This window comes from Mustelus asterias, chromosome 29, assembly GCF_964213995.1.
Source record: "Mustelus asterias chromosome 29, sMusAst1.hap1.1, whole genome shotgun sequence".
Lineage (NCBI taxonomy): Eukaryota > Metazoa > Chordata > Chondrichthyes > Carcharhiniformes > Triakidae > Mustelus > Mustelus asterias.
In genome coordinates, this window is record NC_135829.1 from 11936622 (window position 1) to 11955873 (window position 19252).

Here is a 19252-nt window from a genome sequence, read left to right on the forward strand (position 1 = left end):
TCAGACTCCAACTTTTATACTCTATACCCCATCCTATAAAGGCAAGCATACCATATGCCTTCTTCACCACCTTCTCCACCTGTGTTGCCACCTTCAAGGATTTGTGGACTTGCACATCTAGGTCCCTCTGTGTTTCTATACTCCTGATGACTCTGCCATTTATTGTATAACTCCTCCCTACATTATTTCTTCCAAAATGCATCACTTCGCATTTATCCGGATTAAACTCCATCTGCCACCTCTCCGCCCAATTTTCCAGCCTATCTATATCCTGCTGTATTGCCCGACAATGCTCTTCGCTATCCGCAAGTCCAGCCATCTTCGTGTCATCCGCAAACTTGCTGATTACACCAGTTACACCTTCTTCCAAATCATTTATATATATCACAAATAGCAGAGGCCCCAGTACAGAGCCCTGCGGAACACCACTAGTCACAGACCTCCAGCCGGAAAAAGACCCTTCGACCACTACCCTCTGTCTCCTATGGCCAAGCCAGTTCTCCACCCATCTAGCCACTTCTCCTTGTATCTCATGAGCCTTAACCTTCTTAACCAACCTGCCATGTGGGACTTTGTCAAATGCCTTACTGAAATCCATATAGACGACATCCACGGCCCTTCCTTCATCAACCGTTTTTGTCACTTCCTCAAAAAACTCCATCAAATTTGTAAGGCACGACCTCCCTCTTACAAAACCCAGTCCAGTTCCACATAAAGATCCAGCAGTCCACCAGTTCAATTGTGGCCTTCCATGCCTCGTGAACAATGTGGGACAGGGGTGTGTCATTGACCCCTTTAATCACCTTTTGATTTCATGTTTTAAATTTCCTTTAGAATTTGTTCTTGATTGATGCAGTGTCCCTCTAAGGAGCTGCCTCTTTTTATTGTTAATTTAGTTTTACTGATCATAGAATTACAGAATCTCGACAGTGCACAAGGAGGCCATTGAGCCTATTGAATTTGCACCGACTCTCCAACAGAGCAATTTACCCAGGCCCTCGCCTGGGTTACGGGGAAAAGGCGGGAGAATCGGGTTGAGAAAAGTATCAGCCATGATCGAATGGCAGAGCACACTCGATGGACCGAATGGCTTAATTATGCTCCCAGATCTTATGGCCTTATAATGGATGAACTTTGTCACAGCGATTACAAATCAGTGCCAGAACTGTCAAGTTCAGAATGGCACTGGCGAATTGAAGTTGGGATACTTGGGATTGATTTTACTAACTGCGTCCCCCTGTATAAGACCATTAAGAGTTTTAACAACACCAGGTCAAAGTCCAACAGGTTTCCTGTTGGACTTTAACCTGGTGTTGTTAAAACTCTTACTGTGTTTACCCCAGTCCAACGCCGGCATCTCCACATCATAAGACCATTAAACCAGATACATGCTATTCAAGTCCTTCACCTTTGACACAAGTCTCCTTCGTGTGAAGGGGCCTTGTGCTGTAGTAGTTCTGAAAGGTGCCTGCATGTATCACATAGCTTAGGTCTGTTCACCCGGCTTCCAATTTACATCAAATCCATTTGTAAAATTTGCCCTTTTTTTTCAGGCATCGTAATCGTATTTCAGAGTAGTCCTAAGCTGTAGAGTCAGAGAGTCATTGTCATAGAGGTTTACAGCATGGAAACAGACCCTTCAGCCCAACTTGTCCATGCCGCCCTTTTTTTTAAGCCAGTCCCAATTGCCCACATTTGGTCCATATCCCTCCATACCCATCTTACTTATGTAACTGTCTAAATGGTTTTTAAAAGACAAAATTGCACTGCTTCTGGCAGCTCGTTCTCTAGACTCACCACCCTCTGTGTGAAAAAATTGCCCCTCTGGACCCTTTTGTATCTCTCCCCTCTCACCTTAAACCTATGCCCTCTAGTTTTAGACTCCCCTACCTTTGGGAAAATATGTTGACTATCCAGCTGATCTGTGCCCCTCATTATTTTATAGACCAATTGCCAAATCCAGACAGATCAATCAACTGTCATTTGTACCGACCAGGTTCCATCTCTGCTGTATGGAATTCGCACTGTTTTACATAACAAGCCAGCCACCCGTGTAAAAATATCTATCGCGGTGCACACAACACTTCCAAACGGTGCCGATTGACGAGTCAGGCTCCAAAGGTTCCCCACACAAATCGTCATTCATAGAAAAAAACAATTTCATCTTTCAGAATTATTAGTCATGAAGTGAGAGCTTGGGGGAACATAATTTACTTCAGGTTGGGCGGCACGGTGGCTACCTCACAGCGCGAGGGACCCGGGTTCGATTCTGGTCTCGGGTCACTGTCTGTGTGGAGTTTGCACGTTCTCCCCGTGTCTGCTTGGGTTTTCTCCAGTTTCCTCCCACAGTCCAAAGGTGTGTGGATTAAGTTGATTGGCCATGCCAAATTAACACCCCCCCCATCTTACCCATGTAACTGTCTAAATGTTTTTTAAAAGACAAAATTGTACCCGCCTCTACTACTATCTCTGGCAGCTTGTTCCAGACACTCACCACCCTCTGTGTGAAACAATTGCCCCTCTGGGACCTTTTGTATCTCTCAGGGGGATTAGCGGGGTAAATATGGGGGGGTTATGGGAATGGCAGCAAAAACACTGCGGATTGGACAACTGCTCCATGCCTCCGGATGTCAAAGTGTCTCCCGCTCCAATGTGGGGTCGGGTCCCGCCCCCGCATTGTTATCGGACCTGGGTTGACCAATGGAAAGAGTTGGAGCACCGGAAGTGGACTTGTCCTTCAACCAATGACAGCATGGCCTTTGTGCCAATGGCTACACTGAGCTTACCCCATTGTCTGAATGTGGAGCTTGTGAAGCTCATTTTATGTATAGGTGGGATTGTTGTCGGTGCAGACTCGATGGGCCGAGTGGCCTCCTTCTGCACTGTAGGGATTCTATTCTATGAAATATTTCGTCACAGCTTTGAGCGAGGTTTGTGAAGTATTTCCTGATGATTCGATAGTTGGAAGTATTTTTGTGAGTAGCGTCAGGGGAATTTGTATCATAGAATCATGGGAGTGGAGGGATATAAACGATTGGTCTAGTTGGACCAAGGAGCGGCACAGGCTTGGAGGGCCGAAGGGCCTGTTTCCTGTGCTGTACTGTCCTTTGTTCTTTGTTCATAGAAACCCTACAGTACAGAAAGAGGCCATTCGGCCCATCGAGTCTGCACCGACCACAATCCCACCCAGGCCCTACCCCCATATCCCGACATATTTACCCACTAATCCCTCTAACCTACGCATCTCAGGACACGAAGGGCAATTTTTAGCATGGCCAATCAACCTAACCCGCACATCTTTGGACTTTGTAGAAAAACTCTTTTTGCTCATTGCCCCTGATTGCATCATGAAAGCACAAGATATCTTTTCTATAGTAAAGAAAGGAAAGAGAAATATAATTGGCCAAATAAATTCAAAACTTTTACGCTCTTCAAGGCCGGGTCTTGATATGAGAATTTGTGGCAAGACCTTTTTTTGCCAAAATACAAAAGTGGAATGTAATGTAATTATTTAATGTAACGGGACGGCCAACTGGGCTGCATCAGTGGTTAACACGGCTGCCTCACAGCGCCAGGGACCCAGGTTCAATTCTGGCCTCGGGTGACTGTGTGTGTGGAGTTTGCACGTTCTCCCCGTGCCTGCGGTGGGTTTCCTCCGGGTGCTCCGGTTTCCTCCCGCACTCCAAAGATGTGTAGCTTAGGTGGATTGGTCATGCTAAATTGCCTCTTAATGTCCCAGCATGTGTGGGTTAGGTGGATTGGCCCTTAGTGTCCAAAGATATGTAGGTTAGGTGGATTGGCCATTCTAAATTGCCCCTTAGTGTTCCAATATGTGTAAGTTAGGAGAATTGGCCATGTTAAATTGCACCTTAGTGTCCAGAAATGTGTAGGTTAGGTGGATTAACCATGGAGATAGGGGGAGTGGGGGATGGAATGGTGTGGGCCTCGGTGAGATGTTCTTTCAGGGAATCAGTGCAAACGCGATGGGCTGAATGGCCTCCTTCTGCACGCCAGGGATCCTATTATTCTACGGTCTGTTGCTAATGTATAAGAGCTTGCAACATGCAAGGCTCATCAAGTCTCATTTCTCATTCCAAAGGAAAGAAGTATGATCACTGAACCCAAGATTTCTACATTTCCATTTAAATCAAAGAGATCTACCATGTGTGCCTGAGCCACCCTTCCTGGCTGATATTGATTCAGTTCTTTCATTTCATTTCCACAAGTCAATTACAATCTCTGCTAATGTGCCCCACATACCAAGTGTCCAATGGAAATGCAGGATTGTCCACCTCCAAGTTCCTCCAACCCATCCTTTCTTCCCTCACCCCAGCCTCCAGCCACCTTTGACACCACCTGTGGAGAGAGAAGGGAGCCAACGTTTCGAGTCTGGATGACCCTCCGTCAACTTAGAAAGGTCATCCGGACTCGAAACGTTGGCTCTATTCTCTCTCCAGAGGTGCCGTCAGACCTGCTGAGATTTTCCAGCATTTTCTGTTTTTGTTTCAGATTCCGGCATCCGCAGTGTTTTGCTTTTATCTCCAGTCACCTTTGTTCTGGAGTTGCCTCCGTCAGCCACCTTGCTTCTATCATCTTTAAAAAAACTTTCCTCGGAGCTCATCTCTTTAACCACCTCTTCTCACGTTACCAATTTCTAATTCAGTGGGTTCAATTTTACCGGCATGTCCGCCCAAGGTTCATACAATCCCGCCCGAGGCCAATGGAGAATGCCGTTCTCCGGGTGGGCGTGCCAGCAAAATTCCAGCTGATGTCTGATCTCCCCTGCCCCTGTTTGTGACATTCATTATACGAAGGACATTACTTAATATAAGTTGATATGAGTGATAAAACTAGGAGTTGGGCAGTCTATAAGGAGGCCATTTTGTCTGTGTTGTCTCTTTGGGAGTCCTATCGTAATTAGTCCCATAGCCTTGCTCCTTCCCCAAGGCAGGAATTTTACCGCCTCACCCATCCCAGAATCGGGGCGGGCAAGGCTCGCAGAACGGCATTCTCCGTTAGTCTCGGGTGGGATCGTACGAGCCTCGGGTGGGCAAGGTGGTAAAATTCCGACACATGACCCTACAAATTTCTCCTTGTGGGATGATATCCAATTCCCTGCTGAAGATGACGATTGAAAGCGTAATGCAAGACGATTCAAGTGCTGATTTTTTGAGGCCTTGTTTACAGGCCTTCTGTCTCTGTCCACAAATCCAGTGTCTCTTCAATCTCTGGAATTATGAACTCACAAAAGAGGATATTTACCCTGGTCTGTACCGTAAGTGAGCAAAATCAAAATTGATTACCTGCACTCCATACAGGAATTCATCCGAGTCATTGTCCCCATCAGAATCCTCATCGGGCCTGTGCTGACCTTTGATGTCCTAAAGGAAAGTAATGGATATAAAAACAAAGTCATGTCTTGCATCGCTTGAACGCATTCGCCTGCATAATGGCACCAAGCTCCAAACAGAAATAATCCATAGAATCCCTACAGTGCAGAAGGAGGCCATTTGGCCCATCGAGTCTGCACCGAGCACAATCCCACCCAGGCTCTATTCCCATAACCCCACATATTTACCCTGCAAGAAGTATAGACAGAGTCAATGGGTGGGAGGCTGGTTTGCGTGTTGGACTGGACCAAACACCGGCAATTGGGACTAGCTGGGAGGGCACCATGGTCGACATGGACTGGTTTGGGCCGAAGGGCCTATTTCTGTGCTGTATTGCTCTATGACTCTCAACAACCCAACTCTTAACTGCCCTCTGAAATGGGTAGGAAGCCACTCAGCTAGTTAGACATGGGCAATAAATGCTGGCCCAGCTCGCGATGCCCACTTCCCATAAATGAAGTTTTTAAAAAATCTTGATTTCCTTTTGATTTTTTCTAAGCAATTTGGGCAGCACAGTGGCACAGCGGTTAGCACTCGTGTCAATTTAGCATGGCCAATCAACCTAACCAGCATATCTTTCAGACTGTGGGAGGAAACCAGAGCGCCCGGAGGAAACCCACACAGACACAGGGGGAATGTGCAAACTCTACACAGACAGTGGCCCGAGGCCGGAATTGAATCCGGGTCCCTGGCACTGTGAAGCAGCAGTGCTAACCACTGTGCCGCCGTGCCGCCCAAATAGTTTAGAAAAAATCAAAAGGAAATCATGATTTTTTAAAAATTCATTTATGGGAAGTGGGCATTGCTAGCTGGGCCAGCATGTATTGCCCATCCCTAACTAGCCTTGAGCTGAGTGTCTTCCTACTCATTTCAGAGGGCAGTTAAGAGTTGGGTTGTCAAGAATCATAAAGTCATTGAGCAATGCAGCATGGAAATAGGCCCTTCAGCCCAACCGGTCCATGCTGCCCTCACACCTAGTCCCAATTACCTGTGTTTGGCTCAGTCCATTACACAAACCAGCCTCCCATCCATTGACTCTGTCTACACTTCCCGCTGCCTTGGCAAAGCAGCCAGCATAATTAAGGACCCCACGCACCCCGGACATTCCCTCTTCCACCTTTTTCCATCTGGAAAAAGATGCAGAAGTCTGAGGTCACGTACCAACCGACTCAAGAACAGCTTCTTCCCTGCTGCCATCAGACTTTTGAATGGACCTACCTCACATTAAGTTGATCTTTCCCTACACCCTAGCTATGACTGTAACACTACATTCTGCACTCTCTCCTTTCCTTCTCTATGAACGGTATGCTTTGTCTGTATAGCGCGCAAGAAACAATACCTTTCACTGTATTCTAATAAATGCGACAATAATAAATCAAATCAAATCCTTTCCCATTTATGTCCTTATACAAATGCTTTTTAAATGTTGCGATTGTACCGGCCTCTACCACCTCCTCTGGCAGCTCATTCCATATACGCAACACCCTCTGCGTGAAGAAGCTGCCCTCAGGCCCCTTTTAAATCTTTCCCCTCAACCACATTGCTGTGGCTCTGTAGGCTAGGCCGGGTAAGGATGGCAGATTTCTTTCCCTAAAGGATATTAGTGAACCAGACTGGTTTTTACGACAAGCAACAATGGTTCATTGTCATTATAACACTTTATTTTTAGATTTTTATTGAATTCAAATTTCACCACCTGCCATGGTGGGATTCGAACCCGTGTCCCCAGAACATTAGCCTGGGTCTCTGGATTACTAGTCCAGTGACAAATCCACTACCCCACCTCCTCCCTCACCTGGAAGTCAACTTAATTAAAACAGAGAATTTGATTTTTCTATTTGCAAACAAAATATTATGGATTATCAGGACATCATAAGATTTAAGTAACATCAAGAGTGTGGTCCAGTATTCTAGCCCCTTGTGTCATGGGCTATTGCGAGATGGGTCCACAAATCTAACTGCTGACATGGCAAGATCCCATTCTTGACAATGTCTTCAGGATTAAGTGCCCAAGAGAACCATGGTGCTTCGTCCACAGATGGAGAGGAAGAGTGACAATGTAGGTTTTTCCCAGATGGTAGGTTGAGAAAGGTTATCCCCCTCAACCCACAGATCTATCAGCTAACCCGATTTTCAAGTCTGCTGATGACACCATCGTAGTGGGTCGGATCTCAACAATGATGAGACGGAGTACAGGAAGGAGATAGAAAATCTCGCGAAATGGTGTGATGACAAAAATCGCTCCCCCAATGTCAGTAAAATGAAGGAGATCGTCGTCGAAGCATAATGGAGAACATGGCCCAGCCTACATCAAGGGGATGAAGTGGAAATGGTCGAGAGCTACAAGTTTACATAGAAACATAGAAAAACTACAGCACAAACAGGCCCTTCGGCCCCACAAGTTGTGCCGAACATATCCCTACCTTCTAGGCCTACCTATAACCCTCCATCCTAATAAGTCCCATGTACTCATCCAGGAGTCTCTTAAAAGTCCCTATTGAGTTTGCCTCCACCACCACTGACGACAGTCGATTCTACTCGCCCACCACCCTCTGTGTGAAAAACTTCCCCCTAACATTTCCCCTGTACCTACCCTCCAGCACCTTAAACCTGTGTCCTCTCGTAGCAGCCATTTCCACCCTGGGAAAAAGCCTCTGACAGTCCACCCGATCTATGCCTCTCAACATCTTATATACCTCTATTAGGTCTCCTCTCATCCTACGTCTCTCCAAGGAGAAAAGACCGAGCTCCCTCAGCCTATCCTCATAAGGCATGCCACTCAATCCAGGCAACATCCTTGTAAATCTCCTCTGCACCTTTTCAATCATTTCCACATCCTTCCTGTAATGAGGCGACCAGAACTGAGCACAGTACTCCAAGTGGGGTCTGACGAGGGTCTTATATAGCTGCATCATTATCCCCGGACTCCTAAACTCAATCCCTCGATTGATAAAGGCCAGCACACCATACGCCTTCTTAACCACCTCTTCCACCTGCGGGGCCGATTTTAGAGTCCTATGGACCCGGACCCCAAGGTCCTGGGTGTTCAGATCACCAACAACCTGATTTGATCTCTGCACTCCGACACGAAAGTTCAGAAAGCCCACCAATGCCTCTACTTTCTCAGGAAGCTAAGGAAATTCAGCATGTCCACTACGACTCTCACCAATGCATCCTCTCCAGATGTATCACAGCTTGGTATGGCTCCTGCTCTGCCCAAGACCAGAAGAAACTACAAAGGGTCAGGAAAGTAGCCCAGTCCATCACGCAAACCAGCCTCCCATCCATTGAATCCATCTACACTTGCCAATGCCTTGGAAAAGCAACCAGCATAATCATGGACCCCACACGCCCCAGACATAACCTCTTTCACCTTTTACCATCTGGGAAAAGATACAAAGTCTGAGATCACATACCAATTGACTCAAGAACAGCTTCTTCCCTGCAGACTTTTGAATGGGCCTGCCTTATATTAAGTTGATCTTTCTCTACATTGTAACACTACACTCTGCATCCTCTCCTTTCCTTCTCCCCTATGTACTCTATGAACGGTATGCTCTATATAGCACGCAGGAAATAATACATTTCATTGTATCCCAATAGATGTGACAATAATAAAATCAAATCAAATCAATGGGGCAGGGGACATAACAGATTTCTCAGTCAATGAATCACATGATCGGATAGGAGGCAAGTGAAGAACTCAAAGGGGAAATAAATTGTTTCTTTAAAAAGAAGGAGCTGGAGATTAATGTGTGAGTGGGGAAGATAAGATACAAAAATAATAGGAGTATGTTAGAACAAAAAGAGGATCTAATCCCCGTTCTGGCAACACTGAGCAGATTAGAGACACTAACCAGTATTTGGCAATGTGATCCCACCTGTTGACAGCTCTGATTGCCTCCTCCCCATCCTTTCAAGCTTGAGTGAGGAAAGCGCCACACAACTGGGGAAAGCCTAGTCAGACAGGCCGCACCTCGTTCTGTACTGTTGGCAGCCTGAGGTGAAAGCAATACCAGAGGTAAGCACACAAATACAACCACCGTCGCCACAACTCAGAAGGTACAAGCAAGTGGTAAAAATCAACAGTCAATTCCCATGCACTAATTGCGGATATTTAAATATCATGTGGTAGCGATATCGTTGTATCAGAATTTTTTTGTTTTCTTCATTCATAGGACATGGGCGTCGCTGGCTGGCCAGCACTTATTGTCCATCCCTAGTTGCCCTTGGCTAGGCCATTTCAGAGGGCAGTTGAGAGTTTCTGGATCAATAGTTTAGCGATAATACCACTAGGCCTCAATGGGCTGAATGGCCTCGTACTGCACTGCAGGGATTCGATGCTTCTATGATGGCCATTTTCCCTTCTTGTTATGTCTATATATTTAGAATCATAGAATCCCTACAGTGCAGAAGGAAGCCATTTGGTCCATCAAGCCTGCACCGATAACAATCCCACCCCACATCCCATGAACGTATAAAACAAAAAACTTCTCATACAACGATATTGCTGCCACATGATATTTAAATATCCGCAATTAGTGGACAGCCAGGTTGCATTCAAAAACAAATGTGATAATATACCAGATCACAGGCTAAGCCAGCGCTTCTTAAACTATGGATGGCCATCGCCATTGGGGTCACTGAAACAGTGGAGAAGGTCGCGAGGTGCTCCTTCTCGGAAACTGTGCCCTACTCCAGCACCAAGGCCTAGGTGGCTTCCTGCCTTTGCCCTGCTTGTCTGATGAAATGGAGGGGAATGACAACCCTGAGGATGCATGGGGAGATGCCTAGCGTAGACTGAGAACTCTGAATGAAAGGGGGCTGGTCCCACATTGGCACCAAACAGGACAGCAGCTGCAATGCTTTCCCGAGGACAGGCCTGGATTAACAGCCGCCATTTTTATAGGGGGCAATGTGCAGCAGGGTACATACATATCTGCTATCTTTGTAGAGCGCAACATGCAGCAAGGCACATCCACGGCTGCCATCTTTGTAGGGGGCAATGTGCAGCAAGGCATACAAATACATGGCTGCCATCTTTGTAGGGGGCAATATGCAGCAAGGTGCATTCATAGCTGCCATCTTTGAAGGGGGCAATGTGCAGCAAGGAACATTCATGGTCGCCATCTTTGTAGGGGGCAACATGCAGCAGGGCACATGTGTGGCTGCCATCTTAATCAAGGGTGATGTGTTGCAGACACATGCCCAGCCACCCTGGATCAAGAAACAGGAGAAGATCTTTACTGACTCCTTCCACTGGATAATATACAGAGCTTAGCTGAAGTGCCTAAAACAATAATATGTTTACAAAGGGCTTTAAAAACTCAGATTTTTATATTTACATAATGTATTGTACACTGATCTATAATGTACAATCTTTAATAATAATACAGTGAATGTGTTGATTCTGTTTTACTGCTGTTATGTTTTTTTCTTAGTGTCGGTGGTCATGACAACTTCCAAATGTTAAAATGGGATGTCACGATGGCACAGTGGTCAGCACTGCTGCGCCAGGGACCCGGGTTCAAAACCAGTCTCGGGTCACTGTCTGTGTGGAGGTTGCACGTTCTCCCAGTGTTTGCGCGGGTTTCCTCCGGGTGCTCCGGTTTCCTCCCACAGTCCGAAAGACGTGCTGGTTAGAGGCATCGGCCATGCTAAATTCTCCCTCAGTGTGGCGAGGAGGGGATTTTCACAGTAACTTCATTGCAATGTTAATGTAAGCCTACTTGTGACACTGATAAATAAACGTTTTTAAATTTTAGGGTAAATATGTTGGGTTACAGGGATAGGGCCTGGGTGGGACTTTGTAGGGGGCAATGCACAGCAAGGCACATCCATAGCTGCCATCTTTGTAGGGGGAAATGTGCAGGCTCGATGGGCCGAATGGCCTCCTTCTGCACTGTAGGGATTCTAAACATGTTGGAAAATAGTTGGGCAAACACTGGACTAAGAATTTCCACACAGATTCTCTGTGCACAATTTCCAACTCACTGCTTAATATGCTCCCCAAGTTCCTGTCATATATTTAAGAGTTGCTTTAAGAGCTCATCACATGATGTGGTGGCACTGTCATTCGGGTGTTGGCATAGGGTGCTGAATTACTTTCAGTACTGTGCAGAGCAGAGAACATCTCTTTCAATAAACCTGCTGTAATGTTAGTTTGAATGTACATGTGCAACCCAAGTCTTTATGTATAAAATTCACAATCCTTAATATTTTAGTCCCCAAGTTGTCATCCATCTTATTTTAACATATTTTAAATACAACTCAATACCAAAGATAAGAAATTTATGCAAATATATTAACCAGTAATAGTAGAGGGAAGTAAACACTTATTAGATACCTGTGATTTGTAACAATTACAGAATAAATATATACAGTGGGCTATCTGCAATTAAAATGCAGAAAAAAATATATATTTAATTCATTTGTGGGACATGGGCGTCGCTGGCTGGCCAGCATTTATTGCCCATCTCTACTTGCCCTTGGAGGGCAGTTGAGAGTCAACCACATTGCTGTGGATCTGGAGTCACATGTAGGCCAGACCAGGTAAGGATGGCAGATTTCCTTCCCTAAAGAACATTAGTGAACCAGATGGATTTTTCTGACAATCGACAATGGTTTCATGATCATCAGTAGGTACTTCATTCCAGATATTACTTAAACAAGAAGTGGCCGGCTCATTCTGCGTCTATCATAGAATCATAGTGCAGAAGGAGCCCATTTGGTTCATCGGGTCTGCACCGACTCTCCGACAGAGCCTCTTAAGTTGGCCCACCAGTTCGCCCAATCCCCCGTAAGCCCATATATTTAGCCCACAAATCCACCTAACCCACAAATTTTGAAACACTAAGGGCCAATCCACCTAACCTGCACGTCTTTGGACTGTGTCAGGAAGAAGTTTAACAACACCAGGTTAAAGTCCAACAGGTTTATTTGGTAGCAAAACCAAATAAACCTGTTGGACTTTAACCTGGTGTTGTTAAACTTCTGTGTTTACCCCAGTCCAACGCCGGCATCTCCACATCATGACTGTGTCAGGAAACCAGAGCATCCGGAGGAAACCCACTCAGACATGGGGAGGACGTACAAACTACGCACAGATAGTGACCTAAGGCTGAGAATTGAACCCGGGTCCCTGGTGCCGTGAGGCAACAGTGCTAACCACTGTGCCACCGTGTCGTCCAGTCTACTATTTCACCTTGATATCTATTATGATATCAAGGTTAAATCATCAATTATTAATGTCATTTTGCTCAGTTTATTTATTTATCAGTGTCACAAGTAGGCTTACATTAACACTGCAATGAAGTTACTGTGAAAATCCCCTCGTCGCCACACTCTGGCGCCTGTTCGGGTGACACTGAGGGAGAATTTAGCATGGCCAATGCACCCAACCAGCACGTCTTTCAGACTGTGGAAGGAAACCAGAGCATCTAGAGGAAACCCACGCAGACACGGGGAGAACATGCAGACTCTGCACAGACAGTCACCCAAGCCAGGAATTGAACCCGGGTCCCTGGCGCTGTGAGGCAGCAGTGCTAACCACTGTACCACCCTAGTTGACATGACTAGTGAAGTATAATTTGATGGTGGGGTTGGACATGAGGCACTGAAAGAGTTACTGAAACCCTTGGTGGTCAACGTGCGGTTGGCGAAAAATTCCATGATCCCACTCACCATTGGTGCTGAAATTCAGAGACGTGCCTGAATTAGGAGTAGGCCTCGGTCCTCCATAACGCCGGGTGGGTTGGAAATAACGAAGAAAAAGGCCCCGCAAACAGTCGCCAGCGTCGTGCAATCTCCTTGCCCACAGATGATCTCTCAACAATTTCTTCTGTCGATGAAAGGGAAGGAAGGCAAAAAAACAAATCAATAGAAACATAGAAACTAGAAGCAGGAGGAGGCAATTCGGCCCTTCACACCTGCTCCCCCATTCATTTTGATAATGGCTGATCATCCAAATTCAATATCCTGATCCCCCCTTCCCCCCATATCCCTTGATCCCTTTAGCCCCAAGAGCTATATCTAATTTCTTCTTGAAATCACACAACGTTTTGGCCTCAACTACTTTCTGTGGTAGTGAATTCCACACATTCACCACCCTCTGGGTGAAGAAATTTCTCCTCGCCTCAGTCCTAAAAGGTTTATCCCTTATCCTCAAACTATGACCCCTAGTTCTGGACTTGCCCACCATTGGGAACATTCTTTCTGAATCCACCCTGCCTAACCCTGTCAGAATTTTATAAGTTTTTATGAGATCCCCTCTCACTCTTCTGAACTCCAGTGAACATACTCCTAACCGACTTAGCCTGTCCTCATATGACAAACCTGCCATTCCAGGACTCAGCCTGGTAAAATAGGGGAGGTGATGGCCTAGTGGTATTATTGCCAGACTATTAATCCAGAAACTCAACTAATGACCTGGGTTTGAATCCCGCCACGGCAGATGGTGGAATTTGAATTCAATAAAAGAATATCTGGAATTAAGAGTCTACTGATGACCATGAAACCATTGTCGATCGTCAGAAAAACCCACCTGGTTCACTAATGTCCTTTAGGGAAGGGAATCTGCCATCCTTACCCGGTCTGGCCTACATGTGATTCCAGAGCCACAGCAATGTGGTTGACTCTCAACTGCCCTCCAAGGGCAACTAGGGATGGGCAATGAATGCTGGCCCAGCCAGCGACACCCACGTCCCATGATCGAATAAAAGGAACCTTCGCTGTGCTCCCTCTATAGCGCCCGTAACTTTGAATCATGTACGTAAGAAAAATGTTGGCGAAGGTTAAATCTGAAGAGCGACGCTGCAAAATATTTAAAGTAACCACGTTAGCAGCAAGAATCTGCTGACTGAATTATGGACATGTTACTTCAGGTTTATTTTCTCTCTCTCTCTCATTTTCTCTCCATCTGTTTCTGTGGGGGAAAGCTGTGAGGTAAAGCCAGCAGCTGCGCACTCTGCACAGTGGGAACAAGAGATTGACATCTGCGAAGTTCGAAGCTATTGTACCCAGGGTACCCTTTTTAAGTGGAGAACAGATGTCACCAGGGGTGAAACAAAAAAAAAGAACAATGGTGCGTTCTCAGACGGCTTCACTGGGGTGGAGGAGGCAGCAGGAACCGTGCTGGGCTGAAAGAGGGCCGACAGCTGGACACACTGAGGTGGACACGGGTAACAGCTCTCAACGGTGGGGGTGCTGAGCAATGTGAGGAGCGTAGCCATATGCTTGGAAATACCAACATGTCATTTATAATTGATTATTTTTAGCTGCAACTGCAAAGATAGATCCATTACAATGACCACCACTCCCGGAGCAATCAAGACAATTCAGGAGTCGAACGGATTTCAACCCCATAAATGCAGGACAGAAAGGTAATCCCGCAACCTACACATCGTGGGACACTAAGGGGCAATTTAGCATGGCCAATCCACCTAACCCGTACATCTTTGGACACTAAGGGGCAATTTAGCATGACCAGTCCACCTAATCTGCATATCTTGGGACACTAAGGGGAAATTTAAAATGGCAAATCCACCTAACCCACACATCTTGGGACACTAAGGGGCAATTTAAAATGGCAAATCCACCTAACCTACAGACCTTTGGACACCAAGAAGCAATTTAGCATGGCCAATCCACGTAACCTGTACATCTTTGGACGTTAAGGGGCACTTCAGCATGGCCAATCCACCTAACCCTCACAATTTGGGACACTAAGAGGCAATTTAGCATGGCCAATCCACCTAACCCATACATCTTTGGACGCTAAGAAGCATGGCCAATCCACCTAACCTGCACATCTTTGGACACTAAGGGGCAATTTAGCATGGCCAATTTGCATAACCTGCACATCTTTGGACATTAAGGGGCAATTTAGCATGGCCAATCCACCTAACCTGCACATCTTTGGACACTAAGGGACAATTTAGCATGGCCAATCCACCGAACCTGCACATCTTTAGACTGAGGAAACCGGAGCACCCGGAGGAAACCCACACAGACACGGGGAGAACGTGCAAACTCCACAAGATAGTCATTCAATGCCAGAATTGAACCTGGGTCCCTGGCACTGTGAGGCAGCAGTGCTCACCACCGTGCCGCCTTTTAACTAACAAAAAAAAAGTCTGTTGATTAACCTCAGTCTTGAAAATTTAGTTGTCCCAACACCCACAGCCACTTCTCCACATGTAGATAACATTGGGAACATTTATCCATTCAGTCCAACTGGGACGGCAGCCTGGGCTTTGGTTTGATGCTTCACTTGAAAGATGGTGGGGTGAATTTACTCATTCCGCCTGCCTTGGGAATCATAGCAGGCGAGGGTCAGACCGTGGAAAGATCCGCTGACCTCAATGGGGGGGCGGATTTTCCAGTTCCAGGGCGGAAAATCTCACCCGGATCCTCCGACAATGCTGCACCCCCTCAGTACTGCACTGGAGTGGCATCCTCGGACGCTGCGCTGTAAACTCCGGAATGGGTGAACAATTGCCAAGTTCCCCAAATTCCTGGGAGGTGGGAGTGGCTTTTTAAATATGTTTTGGCAACGCACAGTCGATGGATGTGGTCAGTTTACCCGCAAGGTATTCATGGCATTGGCTTACTCCTCATGTGCTAATGCGCATTTAGAATTGCCAATTTGTTCATGCCAGTCTCCACAGGACGTTGAAATGATGGTTGTACTGAACTCTGCCTGTTGTTGAAGTTGGCACATCTACAGATGCCATGATGTTCTGCACTTGGATTCTGATTCACTTCCACGGGAGTTGAGTTATGAAACGCTGCCACATCTCAGCAAAGAACAGCAAGAGGCACAGGCACTGAGCAAAGCGGTCCAAGTGGGGAAGCTGGAATCAAAAGGGAATGTGAACACAACTAAGGATGTTCCAGCTGACAAAAGATGACGTTTAAATATATCAATTGCTTCGCAGTCCACCCCCTTTTCTTCCGCAGTTCCATCACCCTCCCCCTCTTCCTACTGTGACTTATCCTGAAGTAGCAAGTTTGTTAGTATCATTACAGGTACATAGAATCCCGACAGTGCAGAAGAGGACATTCGGCCCATCGACCCTGCACTGACTCTCCGACTGTCAGCAAGAGTATCTTACCCAGGCCCTCTCCCCAGCCCTATCCCTGTAACCCCACATATTTAGCATGGCCAATCCACCTAATCTACACATACTTGGAAACTAAGGGACAATTTAGCAGGGACAATTTACCAAACCTACACATTCTTGGACACTAACGGGCAATTTTGCATGGCCCATCCACCTAACCCACAGATCCTTGGACACTAAGGGGCAATTTAGCATGGCCAATCCACCTGACCTACATATCTTTGGACACAAAGGGACAATTTAGCATTGCCAATCCACCTAATCTACACATTTTTGGAGTCTGGGAGGAAACCCGAGCACCTGGAGGAAACCCACGCAGTAACGGGAGAACGTGCAAACTCCACACAGTCACCCAAGGCCATAATTGAACCCGGGTCCCTGGAGCTGTGAGGCAGCAGTGCTAACCACCGTGCCGCAGAGTAAATATTTGGGGTTACGGGGATAGGGCCTGGGTGGGATTGTTGTCAGTGCAGGCTTGATGGGCCGAATGGCCTTCCTCTGCACTGTAGGGATTTGATGATAATTGAGCGTATACAGTAATTGTTAGATTATTGAAACACTGTACCCAAATCTGTCCTTATTTTAAATTTGTCCAAGTCTCCTTGGCAAAGCCAATGGATTGTTAATAGAAGCATGAACCTTCTCCCACTTGCCTGTAAGTGTCTGGGGCCACTTTCTGTGCTCATTGGCACTTCAGGCCCGATATAACAACCTACTAAATGGAGTGGAGAGAACAAAACAAAGTCAAATGGTGCACCATAGGAGCAGGTATGTGCTGCCTGCTTATGTTATGAGCAGTGCTGGGGCTCAAGATACATATACTGCTGTACAGAGTCCATCAACCTCACTGAAATTATATAAATTGGACTCCGTGAGACCATAAGACATAGGAGCAGAATTAGGCCATTCGGCCCATCGAGTCTGCTCCACCATTCAATTGTGGATGATACGTTTCTCAACCCCATTCTCCTGCCTTTTCCCCGTAACCTTTGATCCCCTTACCAATCAAGAACCTAGCTATCTCTGTCTTAAATACATTCAACGACCCAAGCCGGAAATCGAGCCCGGGTCCCTGGAGCTGTGAGGCAGTGGTTAGCACTGCTGCCTCACAGCTCCAGGGACCTGAGTTCGATTCCCAGCTTGGGCCACTGTCTGTGTGGAGTCTGCATGTTCTCGCCATGTCTGCGTGGGTTTCCTCCGGGTGCTCCGGTTTCCTCCCACAGTCCAAAGATGTGCGGGTTAGGTGCATTGGCCATGCTGAATTGCCCTTTAGTGTCCCGGGACATGTAGGTTAGAGGGATTAGTGGTGTAAATACGTGGGCTTACGTGATAGGGCCTGGGTGGGATTGTGGTCGGTGCAGACCCGATGGGCAGAATGGCCTCCTTCTGCACTGTAGGGATTCTATGATTTCTATGACCTGGCCTCCACTGCCCTCTGTGGCAATGAATTCCACAGATTCACCACTCACTAGATTCCTCTTCATCTCGGTTTTAAAGGGTCGTCCCTTTCCTCTGAGGCTGTGCCCTCACATCCCAGACTCTCCCACTGATGGAAACATCTTCCCAGTTCCACATTTCCAGCTGATTCTTTTCTTCAGCTGGGGGTTGAATTTTTAGCTCTTGATGGGGGGTATGGTGGGTGGGGGGGATGGGGGGTATGGTGGGTGGGGGGGATGGAGGGTATGGTGGGTGGGGGGGATGGTGGGTATGGTGGGTGGGGGGGATGGGGGGTATGGTGGGTGGGGGGGTATGGTGGGTGGGGGGGATGGGGGGTATGGTGGGTGGGGGGGATGGGGGGTATGGTGGGTGGGGGGGATGGTGGGCGGGGGGGGATGGGGGGTATGGTGGGTGGGGGGTATGGTCGGTGGGGGTGATGGGGGGTATGGTGGGTGGGGGGGATGGGGGGTATGATGGGTGGGGGGGATGGGGGGTATGGTGGGTGGGGGGGATGGGGGGTATGGTGGGTGGGGGGGTTGGGGGGTATGGTGGGTGGGGGGGATGGTGGGTGGGGAGCGGTGGTGGGTGGGGGGGATGGGGGTATGGTGGGTGGGGGGGATGGTGGGTGGGGAGCGGTGGTGGGTGGGGGGGATGGGGGTATGGTGGGTGGGGGGGATGGGGGGTATGGTGGGTGGGGGGGATGGGGGGTATGGTGGGTGGGGGGGATGGGGGGTATGGTGGGTGGGGGGGATGGGGGGGTATGGTAGGTGGGGGGGATGGGGGGTATGGTGGGTGGGGGGTATGGTGGGTGGGGGGGATGGGGGGTATGGTGGGTGGGGAGCATGCAGGTGGTCAGCATCCCACCAGTAAAAACGGTAAAGTCGCTACAGTCCCAGATGACCAGAGGCTCACTCCCACCTTCGAGAGGGAGAGCTGACTGGTGGTGATTTAACCTGAGGGACACCACACCTCAGGCGAGGGGCAAGGTTGAAAAGGTGAGGGCTTCATGAATAACCTCAGCTGGTACGGGTATTGAACCGCCATTGTCGGCCTCACTCTGTGTCTCAGACCAGCCGTCTAGCCAACTGAGCTAAACCGGCCCCCAATAGCAGTATCCAGCCACTTTGCTCAGAGACGGATAGCCAATTAAATCCATCTAACCAGTCTATAGTTAGAAGCTAACTGTGAACATTGGGGACAGTGTCGCTGCCTGAAGGCAGCCTCCCAGCAGTGGAACGGCGCGGGCTACATTGCGGGAAGGCCTAGCGGCCTGCTCTGCCTGAGTGGCTTCCTGCACGGAGA

General features: G+C 47.6%; 1 protein-coding gene across 1 annotated transcript in view; it reads right to left on the reverse strand.

Moving 5' to 3' along the window:
- parp6b (poly (ADP-ribose) polymerase family, member 6b) overlaps positions 1 to 19252 on the reverse strand; it is a 111869-nt gene that overhangs the window by 78531 nt on the left and 14086 nt on the right. Inside the window, exons 2-4 of the mRNA XM_078200007.1 lie at positions 13074 to 13230; positions 9272 to 9388; positions 5304 to 5381 (exon numbers count right to left, since the gene is read on the reverse strand). Of these exons, the coding sequence (XP_078056133.1) occupies positions 5304 to 5381; positions 9272 to 9388; positions 13074 to 13076 (198 nt within the window). The 5' untranslated portion in view covers positions 13077 to 13230. The remainder of the gene's footprint in view (positions 1 to 5303; positions 5382 to 9271; positions 9389 to 13073; positions 13231 to 19252) is intronic.